General features: G+C 30.0%; 1 protein-coding gene across 1 annotated transcript in view; it reads left to right on the forward strand.

Moving 5' to 3' along the window:
- LOC111624349 (sterol O-acyltransferase 1-like) overlaps positions 1–22,955 on the forward strand; it is a gene marked incomplete at its 5' end in the record, with an annotated part of 26,900 nt that extends 3,945 nt beyond the window's left edge. Inside the window, 4 exons of the mRNA XM_023367173.1 lie at positions 1,765–1,863; positions 8,359–8,491; positions 10,837–10,979; positions 20,394–22,955. Of these exons, the coding sequence (XP_023222941.1) occupies positions 1,765–1,863; positions 8,359–8,491; positions 10,837–10,979; positions 20,394–20,456 (438 nt within the window). The remainder of the gene's footprint in view (positions 1–1,764; positions 1,864–8,358; positions 8,492–10,836; positions 10,980–20,393) is intronic.
- Between the last annotated feature and the right edge of the window lie 639 nt (positions 22,956–23,594).

Below are 23,594 nucleotides of genomic sequence, written 5' to 3' on the forward strand. Positions count from 1 at the left end.
TTACCACGAGATGTCGCTGCTTCATGAGGCCATGAAGCTCGACAAGCGTAGCTGTATTTACTGTATGTCGTGACGCTACTAAACCACGTGTCGAAACGCAATCGGTGTAAATACACTACAGTCAGAATTAATTTATTACAAAGAATATTTGCAACTGTTCGTTATTGAACGGCAAATCTGTCTTTTGTCTGATATTCAATGTTTATATTGCAGCTTTAAAAGATGACTATTGTTCATTATTTTTATCAAAATATTTCAAATTATACAGAATATTATAGAAGTTATTGTAAATAATGTGTAAATTTTTTTTCTTAAACTCTTTTAATCTCAAAATTTTTCTGCTGAATTTTCAATCTCTTACTCAAAATTTCTGTTTACTTTTGATATATATTTAGAAAAATTACTTTACATAAGAGTTTATCACACCAAGTAACCAATCTAACATATTTTAAAATTATGTACAGTACAGTAAAAATAAAAAATTTTAAAAATGTCTTAGATTGGTCACTCGATGTGATATACTCCTACGTAACTATATAACTACCTTTAACGTTATATAACTGCCTTTGTAGTTATATAAATCAAATACTACAATATAACGAACACTAAAGCGAAAAGCATAAAATGTGTTTGGTTATATCAGCCTTCCATTGTTACGTTTATCGCGGTACTTGAAAGATACGCAATAATACAAGTTCATCCATCAAGTAGTAAGCAATTAAATCAGCCATATAATATCTTAAAATATTTAAGATATCATTTTTTCCTTAATATTAACTCTAAGGAACTGTACCATTCGCAGCCGAATATTAAAACAGTAGAGCGTTGTTTATCCGAAGGTCGGTTATCCGAAGGAATTCCAGTCGACAAATTTAAATTTTCGCCAGTGCTGTGGCGCTGTAATCTTTGGCTATGTCTTCGGCTACTCAAATATTTTACGTTTTTGATACTAAATTAACTTCTGAAGTATAATTTTTTATTGTTTTTATATTTTTCAATATATTTATTTTGTTTGTACAAAATAAAAAAATAATTTTTAACGATACAATAGTCTTTGTTAGGCTTAACATCAATGAAAATTCAACACGAAGTGACACGCAATGGAGAAAAATGTCAAGATGGGATAAATTAATATATTTTTTCATACATAATTGGTTATCTGAAACATCAATCTTCCGAACAACCCCAGTCCTCTATTGATTCGGATAATCGACGCTATACTGTATATGCTAATTTTTATGCCAGTTTTATTGCTTTTGAATAAAACATGCTTTATATGGATAAAGTTCAAAATGAAATAGATTGTTACTTGAATTGAAACTTGAATAAAACAAGCATTTGCTGGTTAATCTTAGTTTTATTCAATTCAAGAGCTTTAGCTCTAACATACATATAATAAATTTATATATTACACAGCTTTTATCTTCATTCCTTTAGTTTTATTCAAATAATTATTATATTTGAAGTTTTATTATTTTTTATTCAGTGTGGGTTAATCTTTGTGAAACTCTTTAAAACAAATTTATGTGAATTTTAGTAGTGAATATAATAATTAGTTTTATTTATTCCTTTTTTAAACATTTTATTTTTTCATCATTTTAATAACTTTGATTTTATTTAATCAAATAAGTATGTTAAATTAGCTCCCATTTTTACATTACCAAAATATAAAAATGTAAAAGTTAAAAAATTATTTCTTCTGTCTATATATAACTTTTTTCATATATAATGTTAAAAAGATTTTAAAATTAATTTTAATTATAGGATTGGTGGAATTCGACTTCTTTTTCAAATTATTATAGAACATGGAATGTTGTGGTTCATGACTGGCTTTATACTTACATTTATAAAGATTTATATAGAGTAAGTAAATTTTGTATTTATGCACATGTTATGCATTTGCTATGTTAGATATTTCATTTAATATATTTAAATATCATAATTTATACTTAAATAACATTAAAAAATATTGACAAAATATCATCATACAGATATAATCTACCAAAACCATGATAATACATACATACAAGAAAGACATTTGGCCATACATTAAGTGTTTATCTGGCAGAAAAGAGGGTAAAGGAATGGGAGGGAAAGAAGGAGGGAGAGGAGATATATAGACAGTAGAGAAAGGTTGGATCCCTCTGAATGGCATACATAAGGCTACAGTACCCTCTATGTTTGATGTTGGTGTGCAGTTTTCAGGCTGCAAGACTGTAGTCCCCCCGAAGGGTCGAAAAGAAAACCTGAGTGTAGTGAACACCAATGATTGAGTGCTGCCACGAATAGCTAAGTTAGTGCCAAGTGGCTGTTAGTAGGAAGACTTATATCTACTTAATAAAACTGAACGCAATCACGAATCTTAATACAATAGAGCCTTGAAAACTTGGCACTCGATAACCCGGCACTCCGGATAACTTGGCCACACCCTGGCAGGGCAAAAAAATCCTTAGTTAATTAATTTCCATTATAGACAGCTTTATGCCTCATAAAATATTTTTCTGAGGTCTGTCTTATTAGGTAAATTATTGTACACAGTGTATTCATTAATTTTCATTTTCATGTAGTAAAGGCTCTATGCCTTCATAAAGGACGTACTTTTCCTTTGTTTAAGGGTATTTGGGCAGTTTATTCTCTGTTGTATTCTCAAGTAAATAATACATACAAGTACAATACAGTATTTTCTGAGGAAACACTCATACTTAGTTTTTTTAACCCCATTCCCGATAACCCGGCATTTTCACAAACTCAGCCACCCTTTGGTTGACATTAGGCCGATTTTTTGAGGCTCTACTGTACTACTTAACAGCTAGACAGACAATGCAAAAAGCAAACGAAAGCAAAAAGCAAATGACAAACTAGACAAGATGAATGGACTGACAGAGACAAATAAGCAAGACTCCAAAAATTTATTTATTTATTATTATTATTATTTTTTTTTTATGTATTTATTATTATTTTTAAACATTAACTTACTCACTCACTAAACTAGGATGAACCTAACCAGATGGGCTAACAAACCCTAATCTAATTAAACCTAACCGGAAACCAAGCTAAGAGTCCCTAATCTAACTTACAACCAGGACTAACCAAATTTAGACTGAAAAAAGAAGACAGAAGATAAGAATTAAAAATACAAAGCTGAAAGGCAGCTATATATTGACAGTTGAAAAAAGCAAGGAAAAGCTAATTGCCATCTGTGCCCCCAGAGTGAGTGCTCTCAAGAGCCTCACTAAGGGATATGAATGCGAGCATATGATGGAACATTGTACGTGTGTGAATGAGTTGGTCCAGGTTTCAAGGCCAGTTGTACCCTTCGAGAATAGCAGCTCTCATTAAACTATCCCTAATGTGATTGTACCTATTGCAGCAAAAACCTAAAGAAGTGATGTTTGGTTCTCCTGAGTCCCACAATCGCATTGTGGATTGTCTCCAAAGTTAAATCTATGCAAGTAGTGCTTAAAGTTGCCATGTCCTGTAAGTAGCTGAGTGAGGGTGTACTAGGGTAAAAGTGGCAAAGGATTGCAGCAGTGTCAACCTTGGGGATGAAAGTGAAGGTGAGCCTACCAGTAGTGTCATGGTTCCGGCTGTCGTGCCAGGGAATGAAGATTTGCTTCTTGATGTGATTGTTGATGTATGAGGTAGGAATATAACTGAAAGTACTAGTGACTGAAGACTTTGCAGCTTGTTTGGCAAGACGGTCAGCGGTCTTGTTGCTGAGAACCCCTGCATGACCAGGGACCCATTGGAAATCTATTCTAATGTTGTTGTCTGAGTGTCTGAGAATGTGGTGTATGAGATGGATGAGTTTTAAGCAGCTATCAGACTTCAAAATCCTGTGTAAAGCTACCCCATTGTCAGAATAAATGTGATAGTGTAAGTAGTGTCTTTTGTCCTTCCTACGTCTAATGTGAATTAAGCTCATATAAATAGTTAAAGTTTCCGCCTGTGTTATTGAGCAGTGTGTACCTAGATGGAAGCAAGTGTTGTGAAGCTTACAGCGTAAGTTGGAATAAATTACAATAGCAGCACCCACTTCATCTTGGAACTGTCAGCATAAATCCTAAACATCGGATGATCACTTGGATCTTCAAAGTAAATGTCAGGGGCAAGCTGGTGGGAGGGGTGGTAATCATAAGTCAGGATGGTATTTTTGTTGATGCTGAATTTTTTGATATCATTGATCAAGGTCAAACTGGGGGAATCTTACCTACTCTATAGCGACTTGGGTGCCGACAAAATGATTAATCCCACCAGGATAAGGTGATGAGATTTTCCTGTCAAATAATTTTTTTTATTTCTAAGTTGACAGAGGTCAACCCTGACATTATCAAAAGGGCACTAGTGGGTGTGGTCCTATAAGCCTTACAAATGTTTTTCTGTACATTTATTAGCTATATTATGGCTATTTATATATTATATTATGGCTATAACCACAACATTTTTAGCAGCATGTGAGAGGAATGTAGTCATCTACAGCTATCATTGCCCATTGCACATTAATATACTGCTGTTGAATTAGCGTATTTCTGATACTAGGAGTTACCTGAAGGACACTGTGTAATCTAGAAGTGTCTGTTGTGTTGCAGTTTATTTCGGTTAGAACACAGCAAGAGTCTTGAAATTTCTGGAGTGTGTGTGTAGTATTTATTGCAGTGTTCTGGATGTGGAGTTCTTCTATGAAGGCACTGGTGACAGTGTCGCCTGGGATGTTTAACAGAATAATCTTAGGTTGTTTTGCTGCTGAGTATCTGATTTCCATTAACGTTTTTACCAAGTTTATGCAACCACCATTTTGTCATTGTCAGCCTTTGTATTTAACTGAATGCAAACTCCATTATACCTAATTTTCTTGAGTGCTTTAACTGAGATTCCCGACTAGATTTTATGTTCATAGTGAGTGTTTGTCTTATTTCATCCTGAGTGATATTAATGCTTTCTTTTGGAAAAACAAGAACCACGTGTGTGCCAGCACTGGACTGTGTATTTTTTGGACTGTTTTCTAGATAATTTTGGTGTTTGTTGTGTTAGCCCTAGCAGCAACACCAGCATAGGAGGAGGTCGGTAAGCTAGTTGGAATAGAGTTTTTGATAATATCCTATTTGACCAGACTGGTGCCAAAGTGCTATGCCAAATATCAAGATATAGTTAAAGAAAAATTTACACAAATATCACATAACTACAGTTTGTCTCTGTGTTAAAGAATTTCCTATGTTTAGTATTGCTGCTTTCTAGAATGTGATATATGTGCTGTTGTTAAATCTAATGTTTCCAGATTGTTATGTAGTATTTTTGTATAGGTTCTTCATTTTTACCTGTTATCTTAGATTCTTTTGCTTGGGATTTGTCATCATTTACTTTGAATTTGCTTGATTATTATTATTTTACTTATTTATTTTTTCCAAATAGAATATCAATATTGATATCATATTTTCAAATTATGCTTCTGTGATAATATATTCAAATTATGCACAATACTCTCAATTTTCTCCTAGTAGAGTTTTCAATTAGTAACCACTAAATAAAATTTACTAATTAGATTAGTACTGTTAGAGTAATTTTAATAATTCAAATAATATTTCTTAAAATGAAGTGTTCCACTTTATTTTAAGAAATCCATTAATTCCATTAAGAATGAAAGAGCATTAATTAATTAAAGTTATTTCACTTTAAAGTTTATAATAGGTTTGAATGTAATTCATATAATGGAATAAATATTCAACATTATTTCTTTTACTGAGATCTTTGTACTTGATTCAAAAAGAAAAAAATTAATTGATAAATACAGTAGAGCGTCGTTTATCCAAATCAGTTGAGGACTGGGGTTGTTCAGTAAATCGATATTTCGGATAACCAATTATGTACGAAAAAATATATTAACCTATCCCATGTTGAAATTTTTCTCCGTTGCATGTCGCTTCGCGTTGAACTTTCGTCGATGTTAAGCCTAATGAAGACTATTGTATCGTTAAAAATGATTTTTTTATTTTGTACAAACAAAATAAATATATTGAAAAATATAAAAACAAAAAAAATTATACTTCAGAAGTTAATTTAGTATCAAAAACGTAAAATATTTGAGTAGCCCAAGACATAACCAAAGGTTGCAGTGCCACAGCACTGGCAAAAATTTAAATTTGCCGACTGGAATTATTTCGGATAATCGACTTTCAGATAAATGACACTCTACTATAGTACGAAATTATTTGCACTTTCCTATTTACCAAATTTTTTCATTGCCAAAAAATTATAAACTAAAAGACAAAACACAAACAAATGATTTTATGTGATCACTTTAGAAAGAAATACTTGAAACTGCTGAAAAAATGTCTCAACAATTAATATGATTAAATGCTTTTCACAATTTTATCATCCCATCTTCATATCCCTTACTTTGGATATTAACATTCTGATGACTCAAACAGAACAATTGCATGTGCTTACAAACTTTTTGAACCAAGCTGAAAAAATGTAAGTTCAGCTGAAAAAGTTGAAGTAACATGAACTCTATAAACTAACTGATATTTTTAAAATAAACAGTATCTAAGATGTACAAAACAATTATTATAAATCTGAAATAATATTAAATGTACATAATATAAAAGTTAATTTCAAATTCATAATAATTGCTTCATATAGCTCAGATATTGTTTATTTTAAAAGTATTAGTTAGATTATAGAGTTTGTGTTATTTCAACTTTTTCAGCTGAACTTACTTTGAACCAAACTGAAAAAACGTATATAAGCACATTCAGTTGTTTTGTTTGAGTCATCAGAATGTTGACATCCAATATAAGGGATCTGAATATAGAATAGTAATATCCCAAAAAATACTGAATCATGTTAGTTATGACTCCTTCTTCAATAGTTTTGTTTATTTCTTTCTAAAGTTATAATTTAAAATATTGATTTCCTGATCTCTGGGAAATTTCCAGAAACAAAAATAAATAAAGGAAATCTGCATACCATCATCATTTTAGATGACTTTTCTGATTCTTGTTTTAGACTATAGAGAAGCCTTGCTGCAATACATTTTAATTAGGAGTTATACAGATATATTATTTAGAGATTAGGCATCAATTGTGATATCATTATTAGAAAATTTATTGGAAAATACATAAATTCATTCCCTATGCTATTTTTAATGATTTTTTATTAATTTTAAAAATATTTAGTAATGTATGATTAATCTGTGCACTGTACTAAACTGATTTGTAATATTGTCTTAACCTGTAATAAATTTGCAATATAAATTGCAATATATCATAGTTCAACCATTTTTAGAGTTTGATATACAGTAGACCCCCCTATAAAACGGGTTCATATAGTTCAGATTCCTATATGACGGCGAAAAAATTGCGACAGTATTTGTACAAACACACTAAAAAAACTCCTATAATTTGGTAAAACATTATCACTGACACGTGTTGTGACAGGATTGGTTGAATCTAGACCAATAGCGGATATGGTACAAACCGTTGAGTTTAAACAAGCAGCGGACCTACTAAAAACCATTTATTATTTAATGTCCATAAAAAATTATATTTATATTAATTATGTCTCCAAAGTTCAGCGAATTTTTTGCAAAAAAAATAATTTATCATGAGGAACGTGAGCGCCATTCGATGACAAGCTCCACGGTGAAAACAAGCTTAAGCAATGGCGTCGTCGAACGGTGCACACTCGGTAAGTAATCCTACAATTTGTTGTTTATAGCTTAATTTATAATGGGTTATTTCCAAAAAGTATATGTATTTTGGAAATGTTGAGTCGAATTAGTCTAGAATTGATTAATTTTATGGAAGAAACCTTTCAAACAACCGTAGTCCGTAAACTGCATACGTGCCAGGCTGTGATTGGCTCATGTATTTAAGGACTCGTAGAAAATGGATTCATAAAAACCGGAACGTATCTACTGTGTTATAGGGGGTCAACTGTATTTTAATTATTTGTAATTTATTCATTTTATTTCATTATAATCATATATTATAGCATTCAATATAAACAGGATTCCTGGAAATTTGCCTCATTTCTTGGGAAAACTTTGGTTAATTTTCCCAGATATCCTGAGAGCTAATCCCTAGAAATTATTGAATTTATTACTGTAGAATTTTTATTGATATTTTTGTTAATATAAAAATTATGCTTTTTTATTTCTAATTATTTTCAACAGCAAAATTAATAAAATAATTCTAAATATTTCTGTAGCAAATAGTTAATTTCTCTACAAAATGATAACTCTACAAAAATAGATATAAATGTTATCAATAATAAAAATTAATAAATCTATCATTCATGATCTGTTGATAAAATTAAAATTATTGATATATAACTTATTTTATCTGTTTTTTTTTCCAGCTTACTGGAAGTAAAAAAATGGGACCTATGTTTGTAGTATTCATACTATCGGCTTTTGTTCATGAATATATTCTTACATTTGCATTCCGTTTCTTTTATCCAGTATTATTATTATTGTTTGGAGGATTTGGAGGTAACATATATATAAAGTTAAAATTAACTTTTATATTATTAAAGCGTAAAAGTCTATTTTTAAAATTATTGTGATGATTTAAACTCATTTTTATAATTTTCTTAGTTCCTTTAAATTTTTTTATCAGTGTTTATAAACTCTTATTTTTAGTGATGGGATGATATCAAAATTTCTCCCAATTCAGATTCTGCCAAAAACTCCAGATTCTAATTTGAATATTTTCTAAAGTTTATTTTAGTTTAGAAAAATTAAATTTGCGTTACGAGTGGAGTCCATTCATTAATTAATAAACATCAAGATTAGTTATTTAAATATTTATATTATAGTAAAAGTTTTATAAAAATCTATCACATTTTTTCTTCAAAAGTAACTTTCAAATAAAAATTACTTTGCAAGTCTGTTATCTCTAATTGAAGTTCATTTGATACATTTTCTACATTTACTGAAAAAAGCACTGTAAAAATCTGTGTTTTGGCTTCTTGGCTAAGGAATAGTATAATAAATCTAGATAAATACTCTATAATTTACAAATAAACCAAAAAACTAAATGCAATGATAAAAAACGTTTTTAAAACTTTATAGCTCTACACAATGTTAAGCTATAAAGTTTTAAAAACATAAGGTTAAACTACTGGACATGTGTAAAGTGGGCTCTTGGTATTAAGTACAAGTACAGATTGCTTTATGTCAGCATTTAAAATTTTTATTTTATTTTATACATTTTTTAAAAATATTTTATGTGGTGCAGGCTGCACAGAGAACTAATGTGGGTCACATGCAGCCCAGGGGCTGTGGGTTGCCCATCTCTGAAGGATCACAGATTCAAATTAGCAGAAGAGAGAAAAAATGCTGCAATATTTTCATCTAAAAAAAGTAATGCAGAATGGGCTGCAAGACTTGTTATAATAAGTGGTATAAACATTGTTAGAAGTGTACTTATTTTAAAGCTCTGTAATAATTATATAAAAACTAGTGTAAAAAATAAACCAACTTTAGAGTTGATAAATTAAAAGAAAATAGAATAGATTTTTCTCAGAATAAAATAATTCAAATAAAATTTTAAAAATTTTATGTCGTTTGATAATTTATATTGTTATATTTAACTAAATTAATTTTTAGTTAAATATACAGTATAGTTAAATGAACTCTGAAATAATATACAAAAAGATCAAGAATGTGCAAAAAGATCAAGCACATGCAATCATTTGGAAAATTAAAGCAAATCTTTATATTATTAAATATGATTGTTTTAAGAACTTGATTATCTCAAATATAATAGTGTTTTAAACTATATATATTTATGAAAATTGTCAAAATTGATTTAAATTCTTTAAAGCAAAAACTTTGAAGTTTTTACTTTGCTTATTTTTCTTTTTACTTTATATATAAACTAAAAAGAAAAATAAGCATTCATTTATAATACTAACTTAAGAAATACAAAAGTCAAATACACCATTCAAGTTCTTGTATCTTTGGGAGATAGGTTCCTACTTCTCTTGAGGATGCTTGAAACCATGGATATTATTGGACCCTACATAAAAAAAATTTTTTACCAATACCTATGGTACAGTTTAATTTAAAAATGCATGTAAGAATGATTTCAATATTAATTTTTTCCATTAAAGTTTGTAAATTATTTGGAGATGAATGTAATTTTTGAATGAGATTTTATAAATAGCACATCCTTCATATTTGAATTTATGAATTACTGCACATCATTACAAAGAGAAAAATATTAAAATAGCTTAAAAAGGAAACATTTCAATAATTTTCTGTATTGTAATATTGTGAATCTGTTATGACATTTTCCAAATTTGATATATCATTTCCTTTTTATTTCATTTTTAAATGTGTTCAGCATACTTTTACCTCTAATTTTTATATATCTGTTTGGTTTGTTGTCATTATATGTTTAGGTTTTATCTTATATTTTTAGAATATCTTTGGTTAAATTAAACTAATTAATGGCAATATGAGTTTTGTAGTGTGATTAAAGTGATGATACCAAAACATTTATTTGTTCTTTTCTCCAAAGTTCTAATTTTGTTTTATAGTAAAAAATAATTTTTTAAATGCTTAATTCATTTTCTTTGGGTTAAATTTGCTGAGCTACTATCTATCTTAAAGTTTAAGTAAAAAATATTACTCTTGTTAAAAAGCTACTGTACAAAATAATTTCATTTTGAATTTTGCTATAAGTTCTGACAATGCTATCAGCAAACACAAATAATCAAACTGTATTTTTTTTTAATAAACTATTTATAAAATATATCAATAATAATTTTTTGCTTTGGAATTATTTTGTATGTATCTTTGAATTTTAATTAATCTTTTATTTTTTACAGTACTCTTTGTTTTTCTAACTAATAAAGGAAAGGCAAGAAGTTGGAATGTGTTTATGTGGACAGCCCTGTTTATGGGAACTGGCTTGCTTATGAGTTTATATAGTATGGAATGGTATGCTAGATCAAATTGTCCCATAAAAATAGTAAGTTACTTATTTTTATTACTATTAAACAAGTTTTGTAAATTTAAACATGAAAGTCTGTACACACATTGTAAATGATCAGTTTAATCTATATATATAAAAATGAATGTGTGTGTGTGTGTCTGTCTGTCCTTCATGCATTACCACACCATTTATCCAATTGCTGTGAAACTTTGGAAAGTTTTTTAATACACTCCCGCGAAGGTTTCTGGCATAGTACATTTATCCTACGATAGATGGCGTGCATGTATACAAACATTTTACTGTGTGTTCAATCAATTTCAAATTGTCAAGACCATTTCCCCCTCCAAAAAAATATCTCTATATATGCATTTGTAAACTGTTATTTACGATATTTGTAATAATTTTTGTTTAATTACTTTATTTCAACTATTTTTTGCTAATTATGTATTCACTCGAACTTTGTTAAAACCATAACTGTATCCCGAACAACAATTGAAGTTGTAGGAGAAAATTTGCCTAGTTTACTGATCTAGGGATCCTCCTTTTCCAAATTTTAATATCAACTCAAAATAACTTAAAAAGACAAATTACAATAAAACAGTTTATTATCCAACTATCAGAAATTTCATAACATGCCAAGGAAGAGAGGAAGGAGCAATTAAATAATCAAAATTATAAAGGATTAAAAAAAATATATAAAAATGGGGAATATCACACTTCTAACAATCTCTGCGAGTATGTGGGCTAAATTTAAAGAATCCATGCTTCTCACATATACAACTGTATGTGGCCAGCTCACATGTCAGAAAACCTGATTTATTTGTGTACGCACCAGACGGAAAAACAAAAAATATCATGTATCCACAAGCACTCCAATAAATAAATAGAATTGAAATGACACTTTGAAATGTTTTCCCAATGAAAATGAATAATAATAATAATAAGTTTCAATAAAAATGATAAAATGTAAATTTAATTTTATCATAACGAGTTTGCTTGAATTTCATTTTTTCTGAGATCGCAGCAATGTGCAATGGGTAAGCTAGTAGTTGTATATTGTTCATACCAGTTTTAAACTTTTGGATAACATATAATGGTTATAACTTAACAAGTTAATAATAACAAAATATTAATATTTAATTAATGAACTTTTATAAATTTGAGCAGCTCTATAAAACATTAGTTTCATTCTAAGTTTTTCAAAGCAATGCAAATCCAAGTAAAAGTAAAACATGAATTTACTGTTACAGTATTACATTTAAGAATTATACCATGCGATTTGTAAATGCATTCAATTGTTTTGGACTTGAAAATGTTATTATTTTTTTACACTAGTTTGACCATCATAAGTATGGGTGGCCATAAGTTGAGTACTGAATGTATTCACCAGATATAAATATGATATCTTATACTTTTATGTATGCTGATTTATGAGTTTTAACCCTTCTATGTATTTTTTAAAAGTTAAATGTTGATGGAAATCAAAAAGCTTTCTAATGTAATAGCATATTCATGTTTCTTTGTAAGGGATCAACATTTCATTATGTCTGTCATATTGCTCTATAGACATCAATTGTTATAATCAATGTAATTGTTTTCATTTTCTGTTGCTATTATCAATTTATAATTTTTGCTTATAACAACAGAAGTTAAAATATTGTTTCATTTGATTTTCTGGATTCTTGCTAAACTATTTCTGATTTTTGTTTTGATAATATTTTATTACAGATGGGAATGGAAATTTACAGTTTATAAAAATCATTATTTTGACAGGTTAATATACTAGATTAATTAGCTAGGCAGTCATTAAAATCAGCTATGCAGTGTCCAGGCAAATGTTCTTGGGGAAAAACATGCATCATATAGAACAATGCAATCTTCTCATAAAACAACAGACAGACTGTCACATGGATCAAAGAGTAACCAGTGAATTTAATCATTCTACAATAAGTATATAAACAACACAGAAATCTATGTGTATCATACATAGATTACAGGAAGACATTTGGCAATCTACTTTCCAATAGGTTAAATAACAATAAATGCAGATACAATATCAAACAACATAATATATATTATTCCATCTCATGTATGTACATGGACAACATAGAAACTTCACATCTATATAAATACAGCTAATTCACCTATTAGAAGTTACACACACTCCACTGACATTCAGAGTTTGACCTAGATCAGTGTTTCTCAACCTTTAACGAATCGTCGCCCCCTTCAATAAAACTGTTACATAGTATCGTCCCCTTCGCTTCAAAATTCCGATGCTGAGGGCCGAGGCTAATGCCAAATTCGTACTGCATCGAATAGACTAGTGACTAGTATAATGTTATTTGTTTAATTATTGTACGATATAACGAATAAAATATCTATTTATTCTTACTATAATGTTTTACTATATCGCCCAGAAAATTGTTTTTCGCCCTCAAAACATAAATTGTTACTAATCGCCCCCTCAACGTAGAAAAACGCCCACATGGGGGCGATATCACCCCCGTTGAGAAACACTGACCTGGTGTAAGGAACCAAGTCCGAGCATTATTTTTATTTTATTTTGCTTTTTATTATATTTTGTTTGGGGCTTATGTTTTGTTAGGACAATGGTTTCCTCACCATTCACCTTAGAAACTTAAAAATAGAAGAGAAACCAACTCACCAACGAGAGAAAAGTGCCGTAGAAAAAACTCGCGCACACTTGCGCTCCCGAGCGGAAAAATGTAGGTCTGCACTGAGAAAAGGGGGAGACCCCACCAGCACAACTTAGGGACTCGCTAAACCTTAAAGAATAAAAACATCCTGAAAATTGTCAAAAAGGATAATGTAAAAGGTTAGCGAGTATTGTCGGAAAATAGACTGCCAGAGAAACAGAAAAAAGTTTGTTAGCAAATAAGTATGTAAATGAGGGAAGTGATCGCATTTAGAGTTGTAACGTCATCTTACAGTATAAAGTGCGAACGTCAAGTGAAGATGAATGAGGTGAGCTTCTGATAGCAACGAACTTGGTGAGCTTCGTAGCAGTGAACGAGAGAGGTGTCCGATAGGATAAAATGGTTCCAAGGCGATTCGAAAGTCTTTGATTTGTGGATCGAAAGTTAGAAAGTCTTGAGATTGGAAGGAAAATGTTCCTAGTATATTGAGGTGATGATTAGGATCTTTAATTCATAAGAATTATTGTACATAAATTAAGTCTTTGATTTTGTTGAATTCCAAAGGGAATAGAGTTAAGTTAGAAAATAAATTGATTTGAGTTTTGTCGGGTTGATTCTTATTGACTTTCATTGAATAAATTGTTATTTGAATTTTTCCAAATTTTATATATAGTTTATTACCAGAACTTTTATTAAATATTTGATTTGTTATTGACAAACTTTGTCATTATTTAATTCGGTGCACGCTTAAAGTCCAGGCCTGGCAAGTTAACACGAATCCACATAAAGTACCCGTTAGGTAACGGCTATTTCCAGCACACAGTCGTGTTGATAATCGTTGGAAAAGTCAGAAAAATAATATCATATTTTACACTAGATAAATGCATTTCACACAGAAAAAGAAATCCTAAAGGAAGACTGCACTTGGAAATGGATATGTCATTGAACTCATGGATGAAGATAGGTCTACAAATATTTAAGATTCCAACAGGCCAAACTCACAAGCACATAAATTAAATAACATGAGATTAAATTCAATACTAACAACATAGCTGAATGTAATCAATATCAATCAACATGTATGTTGTCCCAGTACTTGCATATTTATTTGGAATTATACAAAGGACATATGCAGAACTAGAACAACTCCAAAGAAAAACATAAACATCATCCTAAGTTGTCCTTAAAAAGGTTAATAAGGCCTCAGATATTATAAATCTTTACTACAAACACACACTGAGAGAACATTTTAAAGACAACACTTACAGATAATACTTGTAGAAAATGCCATATTACATCATGCATGAAATTATAACATATTGCATTAGTTTTAAGCTTTAGAACCTGTAGACTACAGAGTATGATTTGTTAATTGTCTCACTTTTTGCTTAGTTTCTTTCACAAAGCGCCTGTTGATGAATTGTTTTTGTCTGCTCAATGTGTTTGCTGTCTTGTTGGCTCACAGCATAACATCATTGTTTCCATGATTTGAAGACCTTCTTGTAAGTTTTGACTGATACCGATGACCACTCCAGTCGAATTACTTTCCAAAAGACCATCTAATGTTGTAGCCTTATGAAGAAAGAGACGTTGCTTCAGGAAGCCAAATCCAAAGAAATCCATGAGGTTGATGTTAAGTGCTTGGTAGGTATGTCATCTGCAGGAATGTGTTTCAGTCTGCCTTTAACTTCTGGAAAGAAGTAGTTGTATATCTATCTGTGTGACTAGACACTTTGTCATGGTGAAGAGTCACTTTGACTTCTGCAGGATACAGCTTTGGAATCTCATGTTCCAAATATAATTTCAAAATGTTCTCCACATAGTAATCAGTGTTACTTTCACAATTTTTGGCAGTCTGATAAGAGGAAGTTTTCCCCGGCCTGTCATTCCTCCAATAATCATAAATCCTTCAGGCCATCTTTTGAGACATTTGACAAGCCATTCTTCTGGCACTTCCTGTCTGGGCTGCATGTACAGAATTTTTCGAGTTCCATTGCAGTAATCAAGGTATATATATGTTTCATCTAGGGTGACCATGTACTTGCTTTTTCCTCCAGCCAGATGCCTCTCGTAGAGTTTTTTTGTGCTAGTCTTTTGATTCTGTTTGTGTGCAGATTGAGGCGATGTGCAGATGCATTTTTCTTTATAGCTGCTTACAGATCTTCATGTATTATATAATGGTGTTAACTGTAAACTGAGATATACCCAGATGTTTTGCTATGATCCTCTGGTTAGGTCAATATTTTTTTCTAATAATGTCCTTAGCTTTTCTTATCTTCTCCTTATTCAACATTTATGAGCCCTTGGAAATATTGGGTGTAACTCATCAGAAGTACTTGCTTGTCACTTCTTTGTTTTGTTACCAAAAACTCTGATAACAGCAGACTGGGAAACTTTAGTTCCATTTTTCTTGAGGATTTTTATGACAGCACAGGATGAAAGACCTTCTTCAGAAAGAAGCTTGATGCAGACGTCAACTTTGCTCGCAACTGCTGCCTCCATTTTTAGAACAATCAAACTCAAACATTCTTAAAATGCAAAGAAAAGCAACATGTACCAGTTTTCAAAATTTGATTTATAAAAAAAAGATAAAGAAAAAAAGACAAGTAGAACAAAAGATATCCTATTGTAAATTTGAGTCATAATTAGCAAATTACCCTCTGTATACTTAAACATAACCATCATAATATGTGGAAAGCTTACATACAAACAAACTATTACAGACCCAGGAATCATACTAAAAATACACACTTCAGACAGTCTTAAAAACAATGCACATAAAATAAACTGATTGAGACATAAACACAAAATAATTACAACAGACCAGACATCACATTCATTTACAAATAAAACAAAATCACATATATTGTATATATAGTTGTACAAAACACCACAACATACAAAATATCTATGCTGAAAAAAATAACACTTCTCAGCACTTTTCCATGAAATAGTGTCTATGGAAAATAGCAGAGTACTTATTATGCTTGTAATCCTTTCTTGCATAGGTGTCATATCACATATATTGCATAAAAGTCTAGAAACATTAAATCTTAACAAGAGTATATATCACATTACAGAAAACAACCATGCTAAATACATGCCATATACTGTAGTTATGAAATTCTTAAATATGGATAATGTGGTTGTGTGGTTTATAAATGTTAGTTTTGTTGTAGTTATGACTCAACCTTGATCTAGCATAGTACTAGGCAAAAGTAGGGTATTATCCAAATAAGATGATGGCTAGGTGACTAAGGATGTCATGATATCAGCTTACCATTCTGAGGACCCAGGATTGAATTTAAGTGAATAGCCCAGGAACTTTTTTCATGGGCAGTCTGTTTCAATTATGTCAGTCTTGTTCTTCACCACCCATTCATTGTATAGTAAGCCTTATCAAACCCATAATTGGTATGAAAAATAAAGGACCCACAGGGTGGAAAGATTCAAAGAAAAAAACCAAATAAGATCAATCACCAATCTATCATCATCATAAGATACAATCAGTAAACTTGGGTGCTTTCTCATAGGATGCTTAAATTCTATTTTGTTCATCCAATTACTGTTTATAAAAAATTATGTGAAGAGTTTATTTTATTGATACTGTATTTTCTAACTTGAACATTATTAAATAATGATTTAAATTTCATATGAATGGCACTTTAAATTTTTATCACAGAAATTAATTTTACATGTTTTAAGAAATGAAGCAAATAAACCTAAATTATAATAATGCCATCTTCATTTTATAATTTGCTAGCAAAATGGCACAAAACAATGATGATGTGTGTAAGTAAAGTAAAACATTATATTGTAAAGCTAGGGCTATCCCTTTAAATGTATGTAATTATTTTTAATGTTTAGTTATCAAAATTCACTTTATAATGATGAAAAGAGCATATAAAAATACCAAACCTGAATTATTAGTATTTCAAAAATACAGGATAAAATTTTAGGAATGGATTCCTCATATGTAAAGAAGAAAAATAAGTTGGGTTGGATTCATTTTGGATTTAATTAATGAAACACATTTTGCATTACCTCATATGAAATGTTTAAAATGTCCATCTCCTATGTGACTACAAGCAGGAAGTAGACATTTGGGTTATGATGGAAAATTGTAATAGCAGATGAATGTCTGCAGTGCACAGAGGTTTTTACATTTTCTGAAGAAGCCCTTGATGACTTTAGACAAATGAAAAACAGTTCATAATTGCAATTTTAAACTAGCATAATGCTGCACCTGCTTTTAAATGTTTGAAAAGGCAATTTAATCAGCAGGTTATCTGTATAAACTGGACAGGTATATTTTAGAAATAACAATAACTTAAAATCTTTAAAAAAATTTTTCAATAATGCTCTGAACTGATATTACAATGTATAAATTTGAAAAAGAATGAAATTTTTGGAAATTATTGAAAATTCAATAATTTCCAAAAATTCAAATCTAAAATTGTTTGACTTCTTTAGCTTGTAATGATATTCAAATTATCTTGATTTGATTTTTTTACTCTCTCTGCCCTGTGGGCACTAAGAAGCCCTCTTTTTAGACTTGACTTGAGAGATGTGGTGATTTCTTGTAACCGTGAATGAATCAAAAGGCGAGATAAGGTTAACGAGAACATTTATTAGCTTACATACATCTGACTTGGATTTTACACAAATTGCAAAATTATACCCCAACTTACGCGGTTATCGCTTGGTCCCACCTATCGCGTAAGTTCGGGGTATTACTGTAAACTATTAATAAATATAACACATGCATAATATATCTAACTTCTTTTTTTAGTTTAGTGAATTTTTTTCTTGATATTATAGTCAGTTCTCTGATTGTAACTATCAGAGAACTGTGAATTTGAATTTAAGTGAATAGCCCAGGAACTTTTTTCATGGGAAGTCTGTTTCAATTATGTCAGTCTTGTTCTTCACCACCCATTCATTGTAATTGTATGATTGTAACTATAATACTGAGCATCAAAAGTACTGCACTTGATGATGATATATCATCATTAGTGATGTGCCAGTTATCCGTATCCGTATCTGCGGATATCCGAGGGAAAAAAAGATCCGTATTCGTATCCGTTACTTTTTAGCGGATCTTTAACGGATCCTTTATCTTAATGAATTTCATTACTTATATGAAATTTTAAAGATAGATAGCAATAAAATACTAATAACTTCAATTCAAATCACTTTTTATTTCTTAAAATCACATATTTGGCACATTCACATTGCAAAAATTTTATCATGCAAAATTCATTTACTACTGTAAAATATTTCCATATTACACTACTAAACATTTTTGTTGACATTGTTTTTATTTTAATTTAACTCAACTCTCCAAAAATACAAACGTAATCTATGCTATTACATGTCACACTGTAAAGTACTATATTTAGTTTGTTGCTTTACAACGAATTTTTCTTAAAGAGCTGGGACCTAACGGGTACTTTACGCGGGTTTGCGTTTATTAGTTGCCAGGCCTGGACTTTTAGCGTGCACCGAAATAAATTAAGGACAAAGTTAGTCACAAAAAAATCTCAATAATAAATGTTTAATCAAGTCTAACAAATACTATGTACAAGTTTTATAAACAAACAACAAATTTATTAAATAAAAATCAAATCACAATCAACCCGACAAACTTAAGTCTTATTCTAACTTAGAAACTATTCCCCTTGGAATTCTGACAAAACAAAATTCAACTCTTAACTTAGATACAAATTCTCTTATAACTATCAATCCTAACCGTCACCTCAATTAATACTCGGAACCTTTTCCTCTACTCAAGACTTTCCTCCTTTCAACTCATCAAACTCGAACCTTCAATCTCCTACTAGGATTTCCTATTCGACACCTTTTTCACTGCTATGAGCAGACTAACGCTTTTGGTTCAGGAGCTCACCTCGTCTGTCTTCACTTGAGTTACTGTACTTATAGTCTGAGGTGACGTCACAGTTCTAATTGAGACACTCCCCTCATTTGCATATCTACACGTAACATTCTTGTTTTCTCTTCGTTATCTGGTAGCTTATTTCTCGACAATACTTTGTTAACCTTTTACAGTATTTCTTTAACAATTATCGGGATGTTTAGTTAAAGGTTACACAAGTTCCTAGAAAGTCTATTGGGATGTCCCCCCTTCAGTGTGGACTTACAATTCTACCGCTCGGGCGTGCACGTGAGTGCGAATGCTAGCTATGGCGCTGTCGTTTCGTCGTCGGTGAGTTGGTTAATCTCTTATCTTCGCGTTTTGAACATTCTGGGGTGATGGGTGAGGAAACCTTTGTCCTAACTAAACATAAGCCCCAAACAAAAATATAATTAAAGCAAAATAAAAGTAAAATAAAAATAAAGCTCGGACTTGGTTCCTTACAACACTAAACTATAAACAAAAACACACGCAGTGGCAAGTCAAAACTAACACAAAGCATCAACACAAAAAAGCATAACATAAAAAAAGCGTTACTAACACAAAGCATCACCTATCAGTCCAAGATCACACGCACTGGTGCCTAATGATCCGTATCTGTATCCATATCCGCGGATATACATTTTTAACGATCCAGCACATCACTAATCATCATCAAGTACTTTTTCACTCAGAGTACTAAATCCTAAAAAAAAGATATCATCATGATTAATTTTATTAAAATTATATGCAAGTCCTGGATCTTTTTTCAATCATTTAATATTTATATTAAAGAGAGTCATTAAAATCATTAATCTCATAAATAAATTATTGTTTATAAAAAAATGTTCATATTGTATATTTTTTTTTTTTTAGAATTCATTTGTGGATTATCTAATTCCAAGATCTTGGACCTGTGATGCTTTTACAAGAGAATAATTAACAAGAAAATTTGAATGAAGTAGGATTGATTTATCAGATAGATGAAATTTTAGAATTTAGAATTATCTATATATTAAAATTATGAACAGATTTTATTCCACAAGATTTTTTTTAATAATCATTATCATTAGATACTTAATCATTTACATAGATTTATTAGATATTGCCCATCCATTGTACTTCAGAATTGAAGTTATATATTACAGTATGTATTCTAATTGCATAAATATAAAGAGTGATTCAATAAGAATTGCAGGATTTATTTTGTTAATAAAAAATTTCATTTTACCTCAAAATTCAATTTTTACTACACCAGTGTAATCTTGAGGGATGGGAACTTACATATCCAGTGCAGTTGCGAGATCTGGCAGGCCAGTTCATGTCACCATTTCAAGAGATCTGTAAATTTCACATTGCAATTGCAAAGTTTCACAAGCTGTGTTATATGTTGCTCCATCCTGCTGGAACTACATGTCACTTACATTGATATCAATGCATTCTGGCCATAAAAAGTCTGATCATGTCATGATATTGTTTGCCAATTCATTGTGACTGCATTTCCAGCTTCATTTAAAAAAAAGTACAAACCAATAACACCTGCTACCCAAACTATCACTTTCTGTGAATGCATTTGTCTTTCTTTGGTGACATGAGGATTTTCGGTGCCCCAGATTTGATAATTTTGCTTATTAACAAAACCATTAAAATGTAAATGAACTTTGTCACAGAAAATGATTTTGTCGAGAACTCTTCATCAATGCTTTGTTGAACTGTGTATGCTTCATCTTGAATTTTTCCAGCCAATACAACACAGTTATATGTTAAAAGTGGTGTTGTAGCACCACCAACAAAAATTACACTGAGTTCAAAACTATGCAACTCTTATTGAATCACCATATTTACTGTATATTAAAATATCACAAATGATCACTTATTTATATAAATCCAAAGAATAAAAATGTTCCTTTTTACAATAAATTTTTATTTCATTATTATATAATTATTTTTAATTTATAAAAGCAATTTATATGTATAAAAGTATGAATACATAGTTTTGTGCCAAATAATAACCAAAAACTTTGTTTTTTTCTTTTTGTTTTACTATTTTTATAAATAACACATGCCAAAACTATTATTTTTTTGTATGTATATATAAATTAAATCAATTGTTTAGATAATTGAAACCTATTTAATTTTACAAGCTCTATGGTGGCTTTTCTTTTCCGCTAGACACCATCATTTAGAAACAGGACAATCTTTAGAAAATCACATTTTTATTTCCTAGAGTATGCATTTCGGACTTCAAGTCCCTTTTCAACTCTTTGTGATGTAAATGGTTATGAGAAGCACAGAAATGGTGATGATTGATAACATGCAGATGATAATTATTAATTTACAGGTGTTTGAGTAGATATGACAGTATGATAAATAAAGTAGTAATAGCAGAGAGAAACGAACAAAATACATAAAAATCTTCTGTTAAAACCATAACATTTAAAACTGTGACATTGGAAACTGTTTTAATGGCATTTACATCATAAAGATTTGAAAAGGGACTCGAAGTCCAAAATGCATACTCTAGGACAGGTGGCGAACCTATGGCACGTATGGAGAAATCATCTGGCACGTAATGTATCATACGATTTCTGTCTTTTTCAATCATCTTTTCGGTTTATCACCTGATCATCCTTTTTTCAATCAGCTTTTTTACATTTATTCTAATTAAAGCATATTCGTTTAATTTTTTTAAATATCGTTATTCGAAGTCTGAAACTTTGGCACGCATAAACATCTTTAAAGCTAAATATGCTTACAATATGGCACGCGAACACAAAAAGGTTCACCATCCCTGCTCTAGGAAATAAAAATGTGATTTTCTAAAGATTGTCCTGTTTCTAAATGATGGTGTAATAAGTCTAGTGGAAAAGAAAAGCAGTCATAGAGCTTGTAAAGTTGAATACAAGACTAGACAAGAAGCATATTACAGAACTCATTGAAACCTATTTGTTAATATGTAATTATTTCAAATAGATGCTCAAATAAAACACATTTAAATATGTGCAAATGATATATTTTATACAATTGTAACATGTAAATACTTTTAAGTAAAATAAATTGAGCATATGTTAGGAGAATATATTTTTTTGACTGACTAGTCAAGTGATTGTATAGTCATTTTGTATGTTTCTTATGTAGTTTTAAGTTGTAATAATACATCTTATTACTTCAAATTTTAAATTCCTATATGTTCAAAAAAGAAATGTTCCGGCAAAAAATTTGATAATTAGAAGTAATTATAGTTTATAAAGATTATTTTAGATTTCTGAAATAGTAAAAATGTCAGTTATACTTTAACAGAAAATACACAATGTACAGGAAAACAAAAATTTTCCCATCATATGAACTTCAATACTTCATTTTAAAAAGTATCTGGAAATAAATGCATTTCAACCCCAAGTTTGAAAAAATTCAGGGGTGAAAAGATAGTAATAATGAATTTAAATTAATATGGTATGTCTAATAATTAAATTTTATATAAATTTTAAAATTTGTTTTATATAATTTAGATGATTAAAAAATGTAATATTGCAAATGAAAAATTAATTTAAATTATTCAGATATTTTGTATTATGTAAATGTTTGGTTTTCTTATTGCATTTATTAGGAAGTTAGTATGTAAGAATTTAAATAAAGAGAATGAAAGGCACTTTAAAAAGTTTTGTTGATTTTATGATAAATACTTTATGCAATAACTTTAATCTGTAAATTTTAAATATTTTATTCCAGTTTAAGTGGTCAATACATTACATTTAAAACAAATATATGGATTATAAATTTGAACATGCAACAAATGCAATGACCTATTAAATCTAGGTTTTCTAACTTAGATAAGTCAATTTGACTTCTTAAGGACAACTGAGAAATTGATAAATTTGTCCAATGATCCCTAAACAACCCCTAATAATTTATCTTGTATCAATTACAATAAAACTTCTCTAACTCAAACATCTGTAAAGCAAATATTTCTTTAACTTGAAGAAAATGAAGCATGAGTTCAAGTTAGAGAAGTTTTACTGTAATTTATTTAAAAACATAAAATTATTATTAAATTTTAGTAAAATAAAAATAAAACAC

Source organism: Centruroides sculpturatus, unplaced genomic scaffold (assembly GCF_000671375.1).
Source record: "Centruroides sculpturatus isolate CEXI.00-Female unplaced genomic scaffold, Cexi_2.0 scaffold9, whole genome shotgun sequence".
Taxonomy (NCBI): domain Eukaryota; kingdom Metazoa; phylum Arthropoda; class Arachnida; order Scorpiones; family Buthidae; genus Centruroides; species Centruroides sculpturatus.